General features: G+C 47.0%; 5 protein-coding genes across 5 annotated transcripts; 3 read left to right on the top strand and 2 right to left on the bottom strand.

The window, feature by feature from the left end:
* Nucleotides 1-150: 150 nt before the first annotated feature.
* Nucleotides 151-1,825, top strand: AGABI2DRAFT_70165 (hypothetical protein; the record flags this gene model as incomplete). The annotated part of the gene is made up of 6 exons (XM_006461177.1): nucleotides 151-331; nucleotides 391-519; nucleotides 708-1,121; nucleotides 1,212-1,306; nucleotides 1,358-1,569; nucleotides 1,630-1,825. 6 exons carry the CDS (start codon nucleotides 151-153, stop codon nucleotides 1,823-1,825), a joined length of 1,227 nt encoding a protein of 408 aa, XP_006461240.1.
* On the bottom strand, nucleotides 1,794-6,082 carry AGABI2DRAFT_192773 (carbamoyl-phosphate synthase). The gene is made up of 9 exons (XM_006461176.1): nucleotides 5,428-6,082; nucleotides 5,118-5,377; nucleotides 4,840-5,066; nucleotides 4,331-4,787; nucleotides 3,730-4,279; nucleotides 3,484-3,679; nucleotides 2,810-3,429; nucleotides 2,375-2,753; nucleotides 1,794-2,320 (listed from the first exon to the last, which is right to left on the bottom strand). Exons 1-9 carry the CDS (start codon nucleotides 6,062-6,064, stop codon nucleotides 2,152-2,154), a joined length of 3,495 nt encoding a protein of 1,164 aa, XP_006461239.1. The 5' UTR covers nucleotides 6,065-6,082; the 3' UTR covers nucleotides 1,794-2,151.
* Nucleotides 6,083-8,386: 2,304 nt separating this feature from the next.
* Nucleotides 8,387-10,460, top strand: AGABI2DRAFT_204879 (hypothetical protein; the record flags this gene model as incomplete). The annotated part of the gene is made up of 13 exons (XM_006461175.1): nucleotides 8,387-8,494; nucleotides 8,558-8,740; nucleotides 8,808-9,040; nucleotides 9,094-9,126; nucleotides 9,178-9,194; nucleotides 9,254-9,371; nucleotides 9,440-9,491; nucleotides 9,544-9,653; nucleotides 9,714-9,822; nucleotides 9,886-9,981; nucleotides 10,057-10,183; nucleotides 10,251-10,387; nucleotides 10,440-10,460. 13 exons carry the CDS (start codon nucleotides 8,387-8,389, stop codon nucleotides 10,458-10,460), a joined length of 1,344 nt encoding a protein of 447 aa, XP_006461238.1.
* AGABI2DRAFT_136285 (hypothetical protein) lies at nucleotides 10,437-11,815 on the bottom strand. Its single transcript, XM_006461174.1, has 9 exons — nucleotides 11,597-11,815; nucleotides 11,446-11,528; nucleotides 11,357-11,390; nucleotides 11,108-11,295; nucleotides 11,035-11,042; nucleotides 10,962-10,978; nucleotides 10,852-10,913; nucleotides 10,765-10,796; nucleotides 10,437-10,708 (listed from the first exon to the last, which is right to left on the bottom strand). Exons 1-9 carry the CDS (start codon nucleotides 11,696-11,698, stop codon nucleotides 10,665-10,667), a joined length of 570 nt encoding a protein of 189 aa, XP_006461237.1. The 5' UTR covers nucleotides 11,699-11,815; the 3' UTR covers nucleotides 10,437-10,664.
* On the top strand, nucleotides 11,803-12,895 carry AGABI2DRAFT_204875 (hypothetical protein). The gene is made up of 2 exons (XM_006461173.1): nucleotides 11,803-11,909; nucleotides 11,960-12,895. Exons 1-2 carry the CDS (start codon nucleotides 11,860-11,862, stop codon nucleotides 12,867-12,869), a joined length of 960 nt encoding a protein of 319 aa, XP_006461236.1. The 5' UTR covers nucleotides 11,803-11,859; the 3' UTR covers nucleotides 12,870-12,895.
* Nucleotides 12,896-12,951: the final 56 nt, after the last annotated feature.

The following is a 12,951-nucleotide window of genomic DNA, read 5'->3' as shown; positions in this document are numbered from 1 at the left end:
AGGGTAAGTTCCGCTCTTGCTCATGATCCTTCCGGATTATCTAGATCGCATTAGACCTATATTTTAGCATAAACGTGAGCATGAACCTGGTATCACCGGTACCGCTGTAGGAGCTACTGATTCGATTAGGCAAACTCAGCAACCCTTGGAATGGAGGGTGATAACGTTGGGAGGCGCCCACACGATTCGCGAATAGTTATTCTTGGAGCAGGTTGCTTTGGTCTGTCTACGGCTTACCATCTGTCCTTGCGTGGGTATACGAATATCACCGTACTTGAACGATCCACCATTCTACCTGCACCCGACGCCTCTAGTAACGATATCAATCGAAGTGAGTGCCACGAGTTTTTTTGTGACCTCGATGCGCACCGATTAATATAATTATTACAGTTGTTCGGTCATCGTATAACGACAAGTTTTACTCAGCATTAGCGCGTGAAGCGATCAACGCATGGAAAGATAGGAAATTATGGGGCAATACTTATCATGAGTACGTTCACTCCAAGATCCGAGGCTGGAGTTTTCCCGTCTACATTTCATATGTATTAATACCGCACATTTTTTCTTCGCTCACTGCCGTCCTGCCATTGGCTTTTTTTACTGTTGATGCTGGGTTGGACAATTCTCACTCCATCATTCTCCAAGATCCGGGGTGCTTGTTCTTGGTATCGATAACACGTCGGAAACCAATCCGGAGACTCGGGAAGTGGTCTCTGCATCATTGGCATATGCAAACGAGTCGTTCATCAACGATCTTGAACTAGGTTGTTCTGTTTTACCCCTTCCTGACCCGGCGTCGGTTCGATCTGTCTTGCCCTCCGATGCCCGTATTGGATCGTTTGAAGGAGATGGCTCAGTATATTATCGCCGCACGGGCTATCTCAACCGTGATGGCGGTTGGGCAGATGCTGGTCAAGGGATCCGGATCTTGATGTCTGAAGTTCAAAAACTCGGAGTCAAAGTCCTGCCTGGAAAATCTGTAACAAATATTCTATGGGACGATAGAAAGGCGACTGGCATTTCTTGTGCAGATGGTTCGACTTATGATGCAGACCTGGTCGTAATTGCGACAGGTTCATGGACTCCTTCTGCCTTTCCTGATTTGGATCTACGGGGACAGTGTCTATCCACTGGGTATGATACCTCAAAGCTAAGCGCTAAACGCCCATTAATCTCTGGGCTGACGATAACTTCTCGTTCGTTTAGGCAAGTCGTTGCGATGATTCAACTAACTGAAGACGAAGCTGAGCATCTCCGGAGCTCTCCAGTGGTTCTGGATTTCTTACATGGTTTTTACTGCTTTCCTGTGAGATGAACCTTCTCACTTCCATGATGGAAATTTAAACTCTCTATCAAGCCCACAGATAAGAATATTCTAAAGGTTGCAATTCATGGCCCTGGACACTTACACACCGCGAATGGTGCCATATCTACACCGCGAACAATTTTATCGCATCCTGATAACGGTTCAGCTATTCCCAAAAGTTCCCTCCCACTCCTCCGCAAATGCCTACGCGAACTCTATCCGGATATTGCAGAAAAACCGTTTCGTGGTACACGCCTTTGCTGGTAAGCTGTTTTACCTCCTTTTCTTCGTTAAGTGGTGTTAGCTCTCTCTCTTTTTTCAAGGTACAATGACGCTCCCGATGGTAATTGGATGATTGGTAGGTACCCTTCAGCTGAGAATCTCATTCTCGCGACATGCGGCAGCGGTCATGCATACAAGGTAAGTGAATGTGACTTCGGGGTTTACTCTCCATTCACTTGTGACTCGTTAGTTTCTTCCCGTAATGGGTCGTCTTGTGGTGGATCTGATAGAAGATAAATTGGAACCCGCCCTTGTCGAGAAATTCGCCGTAAATCGTGTTCACGGTCGAGTGGACCAGTCTCGATCAGGTCTTCCTATTGAGCTCGATCTGAGTCAACTCTGTTTACCCGCGGATTTGGATCCCAAACAACCCAGAGCTCAAATTTTAAGGAACTAAATCACGCCATCGCAGGACATGTGAGCCAAGAAACACATATATCTCGCGTGTGATTCAGATAATACATATAGCAACCCAAGAAAGATCTACGACTCTTCCGATATTAAAAAACGTACAAATGTGGGTGTTACTCGCGTTTTTGTCTCCTATAAGCTTTTCAAAACTTTTATGCCCGTGAACCAACAAATTCACTCCATGAGCGAACTTCGGGCGGGATGCGACCCTCAGCATAACCTCTCAAGCCTCCTTGTGGGATTTTCTTAGCCAATGCCTCGACGAATAGTAGAGCGGTCTGAGCGTTGTTCAGTAAAGGAAGACCAAAGTCGACAGCATTCCTAAATGGCGGGATTATTGGTCAATCAATGTTGAGTACGTATAACCAGACTCACCGGCGGGCAACATAATCCTCATCTGTGAATGTTTGGCCTCGCGACCGGGCAATGTTAATGACACATTGAATCTCGTACTCATCAAACACTTCTCGAAGTTTGCGCTTGTCGGATGTCGGGAAAACGATACGTTGGGCTTTGACAAAAGGAATATTGTTCAGGTAATCTTCGACGACAGAGGAAGAGCAATATAACTTGAATCCGAGACCCTGAAGCAGCTTGGCAATGGTGACCATCTCAGGCTTGGTAACATCACCACCAATAAGCACACCGGAATTGACTTTAGGAACCTTGAAGCCAGTTGTGCTGAGCAAAGACGCCCAGTATGCCTCGTGAATATCCTTGCCAAATGAAGCGACTTCACCAGTGCTAGCCATTTCTATTGAAATACCGTGAGCCTTGACAAGAAGACAAGCGATCGATAGCCCGACTCACCAACACCGAGGAAAGGATCAGCACCGCCTAGACGCGTCCATGAGAACTGAGGGACCTTGATAGATGTATAATCGCGTTTCTGAGCCATCAAATCTATGGGTTCAGGGACTTCATGGCCAGTGATCGCAGCGGTTGCGGTCTCGATGAAATTGTGGCCAAGGACTTTTGAAACGAACGGGAAGGAACGGGAAGCGCGAAGGTTACATTCAATGACTTTGAGTTCGGCCTCTTGACCATTTTCAGATGGTTTCTTAATTATCTGCATGTTGTATGGACCAGAGATGTTGAACGCCGCCGCTACCTTTTCAGCGATGGTTTTCAGCCGGGACATGTCAGTCTCGATAAGTGAGAATGGAGGGAGTACAAGGGTGGCGTCTCCAGAATGGACACCGGCATTCTCAACGTGTTCGGATACCGCATGAACGAGAAGTTTTCCTTTGTATGCGACGGCATCAACGTCAATTTCTTGGGCACCGTCAATGAACTTGGTCATGACAACAGGATGGAGGGGTGAAACATCCGCGGCTTTTGAGAGGTTTTCCTCCAGTTCTTCTTCTGCGTAAACGACATTCATAGCAGCACCGGACAAGACATAAGATGGTCGAATCAAAACGGGATATCTGACAGTATGTTATTGAGTGATGCAATGTAACCGGAAACATTTGTACACTCACGAAACCTTGTTGGCGAAAGCTTTGGCAGCAACAACAGAAGTGACCTCACTCCATTCAGGTTGATCAACGCCAATGCTATCAAGAACAGACGAAAATTTATGACGATCCTCCGCCATGTCAATCTGCTCCGGAGGAGTGCCAAGGACATTGACACCAGATTTCTTCAGGCGCAAAGCAATGTTCTGAGGAAGTTGACCTAAACCATCCTCAACAACTGGTGACAAAACAATAACGTTATCGACATACCACCGACACTGACAATTGCACCTTGAGCAGCTTCGAGTTCATATATGTCCATAACGCGCTCATAGCCAAGTTCTTCAAAGTAGAGACGATCGGCCTCATCGAAATCAGTTGACACAGTTTCCGGGTTATAATTAATCATGATCGTCTTCTTTCCCATGTTCCTAAGACTCCTAGCACAGGTAACAGCACACCAGTCAAATTCAACGCTGCTTCCTATCCGATAGACGCCGCTACCAAGCACCATGGTCCCATTTTCGTCGAATTTGACGTCGTGCTCGGATGCGTTGTAAGTTGTGTACAGATAGTTTGTGTGAGCAGGATATTCGGCTGCCAGAGTGTCGATACGTTTCACAAAAGGGGTAATATTCATACTTTTTCGAGCAGCACGAACAGCGTCCTCTGTAGCGTTAATGAGGTCACCAATCTGAGCATCAGCAAAACCCATTCGCTTAGCCCGTTGCATGAGTTCGTGGTCGACGTTTTGTATAGAGCCAGCAGCCTTCAATGTACGGTGTAGTTGGACAATGTTGTCGATCTTGTATAGATACCACTGTGAATGCTGGATTAGATGAATCCTTCATATCCAGAAATGAAAGCAAACCTTGTCAATCTTGGTCAAATCATGGACCTGATCAACGGTATAATCCTTTTTGTACATGGCATAGGCAATAGCAAACAAGCGCATATCTGTAGGCCTCGAAAGTGCCCTGTCAAGATCCTCTGGGGCGACATAGGCTTCGAAACCTTTCCAGCGGGGATCTACCTGGCGGATGGCCTTTTGCAGACTCTCTTCGAAAGTACGACCGATAGCCATGACTTCACCAACTGATTTCATGGAAGATCCTACTTCGCGATTAACCTGTGATGAGAATTTGGCCAGATCCCATTTAGGAATTTTAGTCACAATGTAGTCCAGCGAAGGCTCGAAACATGCTGTTGTAGTTTTGGTGACAGCATTAGGTAGTTCAGGAAGGGTATGACCAAGAGCAATCTTAGCGGCGGTGTAAGCGAGGGGATAGCCGGTGGCTTTCGATGCAAGAGCGGACGAACGACTTAGACTTCGAGAAAATGTCAATAGCTACATTCATAAGGGACCTGATGCAAGCTCACCGAGCATTGACTTCTATTACGCAGTACTCCCTTGATTTAGGATTCAGAGCATACTGAATGTTACACTCGCCGACGACGCCAAGATGCCTGATAACCTTGAGAGCGGCGCTTCGTAGCATGTGATACTCGTCATCCGGAAGAGTCTGAGAGGGGGCTACAACAATTGAATCGCCAGTGTGAGTGCCAAGCGGATCAAAGTTTTCCATATTACAACAGATGATTGTATTCTAAATGAAACAGTGAGTAAAGCGGACGAACTTTAGCTGGATGTCACATACATCGGCGGCATCTCGAACAACTTCATACTCTAATTCCTTCCAGCCCTTCATGCTGCGTTCAATCAATACCTGTGGACTTAGACTCAAACTCTTTGCGGAAAGGTCACGAAGTTCCTCAGGGTTATTGGCAAAACCAGAACCAAGACCTCCGAGGGTGAATGCCGAGCGCAAGATGACGGGGTAGCCAATTTCCTCGGCTGCAGCGAGGGCATCTTCTACTGTAGAGACTGCCGTTGACTGAGCTACTGGAATATCAATTTCTGATATGCATTTTTAGAGTTTGTCACGATATCTAAATTTAGCAGCAAACCTTTAAGCGCCTGCACGAAAAGATCACGGTCTTCTGATACTTCAAGTGTTCGGATGGGTGTCCCCAAAACTTTCACCCCAAGACGTTCCAGAATTCCCATGCGATCCAATTCGATGCCAACATTAAGAGCACTTTGTCCACCAAACGTGAGGAGAATACCATCTGGTCGCTCTTTTTCAAGCACGTAGGCAACATAGTCAACAGTCACTGGTAAAAAGTAAACTTCGGAAGCTAGTTGATGCGACGTCTGCCAAGTTGCGATGTTGGGGTTGATGAGGACTGCGTCAACGCCTGCTTCGTGGAGTGCTTTGAGGGCTTGGGAGCCAGAGTAATCAAATTCTCCGGCTTGTCCAATGCTGAGACCTCCACTACCGACGACAACAACCTTCTTGACATCAGGGCGAGGTAGTTTTGGCAGCACCTTTGCAGACAGCCTTCGAGCCAGCTCGGACGGTGAGTTGAGAACGTGTTCACCCTCCTTGGGAGCGTAAGAGCCAACAGCAGGCGCAGCTATGGCGCGGAGAGACTGAGAGGGTACGAAGGCATGACGAGCAGAGACAGAGGACGAATGTAAGGAACGAATAGGATGTCGTGCTGCGCCTCGCAACCAGGAAGACCTGAGTCCTGGGAGGCTCATCGGATGGTGGGGGAAAACGACGCCTTGCACGACCTTTATTTTTAATTTTTTGGTATGTATACAAATCTTCACACGCCTCCCTTGGCCCTTCCTTCTTGAAAAAGCAAAGCCCAAGCTATATAATTCAACCCGAGATCCTTCCAGGAGTGCATCTTACTACCGCTAGCTTTCCTTCTCATGGCAATCTTTGGGAGTAGCACCACCTTTGGTGGAAGTAACTCAAGGCCAAGCCCCGCACATGCACAAAAGAACTGTAGTAGCCACTGTTCCCCGACCCTTCTTCTGATGGGCATGTATTCTGGCGCAGCAGTCTGGGACTTGCCACCTCCTTTGATCTGAGGAAGTCTCGCTATTGACTCCTTGTCTCGATGTTGTTTAATTTTATACTCGGACCAATCCCATCGTCACCCGCCAAGCGACCATTGGCCGTTTCTTCGTAGAACTGTTGGTACCCCTTATGATTCAAATCCAGTACGACCATGTCTCAGGAGGCGGGCGAACCCTTCACAACTGGCAGCCAATGAGCCTTTATCGCTGCAAGTCAATTCTTGCAGTTGATCCACATGACCAAGAAATCTGATACGATACGCTGTTGGCCGCCTTATCTTCGGATGCCGTATGTGGATAGTGTTTATCGTGCACAACGTGATATTAATGACTTATCTGCCGCATGTTCCTCCTCTACACTGCATCTACTGTATTGTACAGAGTCTGGCTGCACATCTGATTGCAACCAGGGGTGACAATGTCAAGAATATGGCCCCTTATATTAAGTGGAGCATTGGTAGGCTATCAAGCTGACGACTTGGACACGATTACTACACCACGGATATGCCCAATGGCCGCCGCATCTTTATGACAGGACAACTTGATAGAGTAATTCGTCAGTCGCCGAAGGGAAGCTCAAGTGGTGTTGCATAGCCACTTTGGTTAGAGTTTGAATGGGCATGTTTATCCACAATCCTCCTTCGATTGTGATGATGATGCATGCGGCATTTTGGAAATCAAGCTTTCGCATGGCGTAAAAAGTATTCTCACGTGAAAACATGGGTCTATATTGACATCTCGCATATACCAGGAAAATATATTGACCAGGATACGATGTTATCGGACGAACGACCTGATGTACGTACTTATATCAAGCCACATTTATGTGCGACGATAAGCCTTATGATGCCTCGCGATTTTTTCTTTTTTTTCGAACGCGTTCGACCCTTCAACGATAAAGGGTAGCTAGCTATCTTCACAACCGCACGCCATCTTCACCCTGTTCAGGTTACTCCAACGTCTATACTATAAATTCTTCAATGCCGTTTCAAGTTACTTCCTGAAACGCTCAGACCATGTCTCGACGAGGTTGGCTATGGTGTCGAATCAAAATTATACAACCCAAGCGGAAATTATAAGGTATCTCTGTCATACTTGCAAGCAGTGCCATTTATTTATGTTTCGTACCCAGCTAAGTTACTTATGTAGGATCAATTCCGCAGATACACCCTTGATGTGCCCCTGACATCTGTGACGTAACTAGTAAATTTGTTCACAGTCAGCACCGACTCACCGAGGTTCAATCGTTCATACTTCTCCTTCCTGGGCGAACGAAGTGCAATCCAACGCAAAACTCTAGTGCTGAAATTGTGATAAAATGAGGCCTGGGAAGGTCTACAGTTGTTTTTTATCTGCTTGCACACCGTCCTCTCTTCTGAATGAACTCAGTGGGACCCAACGATGGCAGAAGATTGACTTTGTCGGCGGAATATTAGACTTTTCGACGATTCCGGATTCTCACATTCTATTGTCAACATCTAGGCGGTACCGAGGTCCTAATTGGACATATGTCTCTCGCATCTTTTATTAAACATATCGGTCATCGCATCATTCTTCACGCGGGAGCGTCCGCAAAGACTTCGGATGAAAGCACTAGTCTTGACGGGTTTCGGCGTTTTCTCTGAGGATGGCTGACCTCCTTACCGAACGCCTTACGCCTTATGGAGACCTACGTCCTGATTAATTGAACAAGGGCATATAACGCAGTTCATGTTATGCTAGGTTCTACTGACCTTGTCCCAGACTGACAGTATTATCTGGCTATCCTCGCTCACTGCCATGGTTTCTGCTTCAAAGATCAACGATGCAGAGAAGGGTATTCTGGGCCACGAGCTGTCCCCTCAATTTCCTACAACACAGACAGCAGACTCGTTAAAGCGTTCTGCCATCACGGAATCAAGTCTTTCCTCGATTCCTCTCCGAGCACTTGCACTCAGTGACAAGCAAGAGATTCATTCACATACGAATGAAGGGGAGGGTCCGGTCCACACGACAATGGCCCCAACCTCTTTCCTTACGCGACTTGCTCAGAAGAAATTTTCGAAGAAGAAACAAACCAGTCGATGCATTCAGTTCGGGCTGTGGTTTAACACCTACAGGTCAGTGGGCAGCATCACGCCTCTTATGAGAAGTTATCAGGTTGTCGAACACTACGCCTACAGGAAGTTTTTCATCTTTGTTTTGACTGTCAATACCCTCGGTATCCTTCTTGCCGGGGTGAAAATCTGGACGTATCCTCGGAAATACACAGGTGCTTTTGTCGTAGGGAACCTCTTTACGGCCATTCTGATGCGGAACGAGCTTTTTGGGCGAATTTTGTACCTCATCGTCAACACTTTATTCGCCAAAGTCAGTTGAAATCGAGCTTCCATCCAATCATCGAATGAGGCACAGTACTAATGGTTTTATTCCGCAGTGGCCACCTCTGTGGTTCCGCCTTGGATGCACGTCTGTGCTTCAACATCTAGGTGGTATCCATTCAGGCTGTGCGACATCCGGCTTCCTTTGGCTTATCTTCAAGGTGGTTCTGATATTCCTCCAGTACCGCGACAATCATGTTGTAGTTCTCATGTTCGGGGTCTTAACTACTATCCTTGTCACTATTTCAATTGCCTCTGCCTTTCCCTGGATCCGAAATACTCATCACAAGTGAGCGTTTAATTATGTTCATACACTCGGAATGCCAATTGATCGTTGGTTAGTGTCTTTGAACGACAGCATCGCTTCGCGGGGTGGTGAGTCGCGATCTAAATCTTTTTTCAACCGCTCAAACCATCCATGTATAGGGTTGGAATAGTGTCCAGTAGGTGCCCCATTCAATGATGGCATGCCCTCATGATTCTTCTAATATTCCTCCGTCAGCATGGATGTTTGTGGTCCTCGGTGATAGTTATGATCTCGAGGCTCACGAATGGAACATGGACGGGTCCCACCTCGGAAAACAACAGGACTTCTGGTTTGTCGCTGGAATGACTCTCTTGTAAGCGGCTCTTCCTCTCCTATCGCACTAACGTCGGCAAACCAAATACTCACGTCTTTCAATTTTAGTGTCCTCATCCCGTGGTTATGCACTCGGGAAGTAGAAGTGGAAGTGGAAATTGTGAGAAAATCGTACTGCATGGAGCCATCCATTCATTGAGCAATCACCCAAGCCATCATCCAAGGTAGTTGTCCTCCGCTTTGAGCGCGGTATGCAACAAGGTCTTCTGGCGAGAATAAGCCGAAGTTCTGTGATGGAGTATCACGCCTTCGGCATCATCTCGTATGTGCGCTTTACCATCACAATCGGTTCCTAGTTCATTCTATTTTCGGGTGTCTCTAGGGAGGGCAAGAAATCAGGTGTACATTATCTTATTTGCGGAGTTCAAGGCGATTTCACGCGTAGCCTGGTTGAAGATCCGCCAAAACGCGTTTGGACTAGGCAACTGAAGGTCAGGAGAATATCATGTGCTTGGGTTCCAGGGCACGCGCTGACTTATATGTCTCTGCGCCAGTTCGCCGGTGTGTCAAATACTTCATGTTTGTATAGGCGAGGAATCCGAGTTTGCACCGGGACAGGCTTGGGTTCTGCACTTTCAACTTGTCTCCAGGTACGTGGAACAAACGTCTAGATGAGATTAGTATCTGGTACACGGGACATGACAATTGATTCATCTACTGTCCAGAATCCAAATTGGTTCCTCATTTGGATTGGTTCTGACCAGGAGAAGACAATTGGGCCCACCATCTCTGGCCTTATATACAAAAAATTGAACCCTGATCAGTACTTGCTCTGGGACTCAAAGGCACGAGGTTGGCGTCTTTTTCTCTCTGGACGCTGCATAGCGCAATCGATTCATTTCCGATTTCCACTAATTAGGAGGTCGTCCGGACGTCATGAAACTGATCAAGGAGACATATGTATCTTGGAATGCCGAAGTCATTTTCATCACCTCCAACTGGCAAGGTAACAAGGATATGATGGAGGGATGCAAGGAGGCTGGTATCCCCGCAATCGTGAGACTGTCTAATATTTGAGAACTTGTCCTTCTCTGACGCAGTTGTTCAGGGAACACTCTGGGATTTTTGAAAAAATCGGTTATAACATCTCTCATTCAAGTATGACGCGAAGGGTCGCTAAGAGTTTTCCCGGGAATTATGTACGCTAGTCATGTCATCACAGCTATACCTTTTGCTGGTCCTATGTTTATCGCTAGGATAATAATTTACCATCAGCGTCGTCTATGTCTACTACCGGATGATGTATTCAAGGGCTTTTGGTCTTGTTTTTGGCCTATTGCGGAGAGATGAAGATATTGTTGCGGTACCATTCGAGCTCTGCGAATGATACAATGATGATGTAACAATACAGTTGAGCATAGGTATAAACATACCTCTGATTGATCCTCGAATATCATCGAGTGCACTATAAACAGGGTTCTTTGAGTTGGAGAAAATATGAAAATAACTGGAAGCATTACCGATGGGAGATATCTGTGGGCTTAGGGAACGGAAGGTGTGGGAACCACCTGCGCGAAAGTTCCTAAAGATTTTTGAGAAAATGGGAGTGCGGGTGACAATGTATGCTTACTTTGACGGACGAAACGTCTGTCCGGACCAAAATTAGCAGGATATCCTGCGTATGCAACAATCATGAAGCTTACCAACAATGCTGTTGAATGACAGCGCAATGGGTCGTCAGAGGCATGGTAGGACAGGGGTTACGAGCTTACTGACCGATAATGCAACCAATCGATGACTTCGGGCATTTCTTCAACAAGGAACGCACGGTCAGCGTGGACGGAACTCCCGGCAAGTATACCGGTCCTGGGCTCTGGGACCCATCGCTTGATATAATTGAGAATTTGGGAAGCGACGTATTCTTGTGTATATGGCGAGTCGAGGCAGGCGCGCGTAAGTCCCGACTTGAGAACAATGGAATACAGTTGAGACGTGATATGTCACAGAGAAAAGTTATACAGGTACCTTGCCATGTTGCTTTGTGCACCACTCGTCCATACTACATTGTGTCGCGAGGGAGTTAGATGTTGTTAGTTATGACTACAGACACCTACCCGTCTAAAACTTCCTTTTTTGTTTTGATGACATACTGAATTCCGTCGTCGACAATCTGAAGGTTTCCGTTTGTGATGAGAACCTGTCAAATCATGAGCAGATGCAATGGAAAGGGTGGCATGCAAAGGTAATAGACTACGAAATACTCACGGCAATTTCGAGGACTTTGTCTTTTCGAGGGTTGAGACCTGTCATTTCACAGTCAATCCAGACGAGAGGGCCAGCTGGGAGGTCGAGAGGTCCCATGGACATGGCTTGGTACGTTGGACGGGTTCTAGCACGAAACCGAGACCTCGAATGCAGCAATCGATGACGGGGAGGAGAGAACAGTGGTCTCATGCAGAAAGGAAGAGACGCGATCAACTTGACCACACGCATGCAGCGGCTTTTCTCACCCTGACATCCATCGTCTTATGGATCAGCATATCTTGTTTCTCCTTGCGGGGCTCCTCGAGAAACCACTGTCAGTCGTATATCTTGGACCTTCGTCTCGCTTTAAAATCAGGTTTACAGCATTTCTATCGAGATCCTGCCCGGTGGTTTGCAGGAATGGATGCCTCCCGCATCTCAAGACTTTCCCTTCGTTCTCGAAGATGGACATCTTGGTGTGCCTCAGAAGATCCTGTATAAGTTGTACGTGGTCGCGGCATCTTTGTACAAGGAACACATCTCCGTTTCGTCTGTTGTACTTCTCGCCAATCCTGCACACCAAACTGCATTGAATACGCGTAAAAAATCTGTTGCACGCGGTTCACTGGATCCAAGCAAGGAACTTGACCTCTTTGCACTATTTATTAGAGGATTCAAGGAGTGTGGGAAGCAGTCAATTATCTGGGACCATCGACGATGGATATTCAGGTACCAATATGAAGCCATTAGACCACAAACGCTTGCAGGATGGCCAACTTCCGAAGAGGCGTCATCCTTTCCGATGTTACCACTTGATATTTTGGAGGAAGAGTGCCAACTCATCAAGCATGCATGCGAGATGTACCCCAGGAATTATCATGCATGGGCTCACTACCACTGGATTTTGAATGTGATTGTGGTTGTTGCTAATAGGGGGCCGGGGCCTGGTGGGGAGAGTGTGCAAGATTATCATCGCTTTTTACGGAAAGAAGTGACATCGCTGCGGGAGTGGATTTCCCTACATGTGTCCGATTTTTCTGCCGTTCATCTACTCTGCACTTTGGCAGTTCTCGACCGCAGTGGGCCGGCGCGACTTGTGGAGGGTATCGTAGATGAAATAAGGAAACATGCAGTCGATCTCGTCGTGTCGTACCCTGCACACGAGACGCTATGGTTGTACCTGCGTAGCGTTCTGGCCCTCTCCGCTGCTGAAGATGTGCGCACAGCTGTGGGCAGCATTGGCGGTCGGGTGCCGGCTGCTACCGTAGATAAATACATTTCGCACTTGCTATGAATTATCAGATAAGTGAATCACGTGCCTAATGACGTGGTGATAGAATTGATGAATTGTAGTGTAGTGGCCGTGTGTTAACGTT

The sequence above is a fragment of the Agaricus bisporus genome (assembly GCF_000300575.1).
Source record: "Agaricus bisporus var. bisporus H97 unplaced genomic scaffold AGABI2scaffold_5, whole genome shotgun sequence".
Taxonomy (NCBI): domain Eukaryota; kingdom Fungi; phylum Basidiomycota; class Agaricomycetes; order Agaricales; family Agaricaceae; genus Agaricus; species Agaricus bisporus.
The sequence above is the reverse complement of the archived record's forward strand: the minus strand, read 5'-3'. Positions and strand labels throughout refer to the sequence as shown.

Bases quoted from the DNA above. Each gene is read 5' to 3' on its own strand.
- AGABI2DRAFT_136285 (XM_006461174.1), bottom strand. From the start codon at position 11,698: ATGTCCATGGGACCTCTCGACCTCCCAGCTGGCCCTCTCGTCTGGATT. The intron at 11,529-11,596 runs GTGAGTATTTCG...ATGATTTGACAG, and splicing joins ACAAAGTCCTCGAAATTGCC to GTTCTCATCACAAACGGAAA. The intron at 11,391-11,445 runs GTAGGTGTCTGT...GACACAATGTAG, and splicing joins AAAAAGGAAGTTTTAGACGG to TATGGACGAGTGGTGCACAA.
- AGABI2DRAFT_192773 (XM_006461176.1), bottom strand. From the start codon at position 6,064: ATGAGCCTCCCAGGACTCAGGTCTTCCTGGTTGCGAGGCGCAGCACGA. The intron at 5,378-5,427 runs GTTTGCTGCTAA...AATGCATATCAG, and splicing joins TTTCGTGCAGGCGCTTAAAG to AAATTGATATTCCAGTAGCT. The intron at 3,680-3,729 runs GTATGTCGATAA...AGGATGGTTTAG, and splicing joins TGCAATTGTCAGTGTCGGTG to GTCAACTTCCTCAGAACATT.
- AGABI2DRAFT_204875 (XM_006461173.1), top strand. From the start codon at position 11,860: ATGGATCAGCATATCTTGTTTCTCCTTGCGGGGCTCCTCGAGAAACCA. The intron at 11,910-11,959 runs GTCAGTCGTATA...TCAGGTTTACAG, and splicing joins GGGCTCCTCGAGAAACCACT to CATTTCTATCGAGATCCTGC.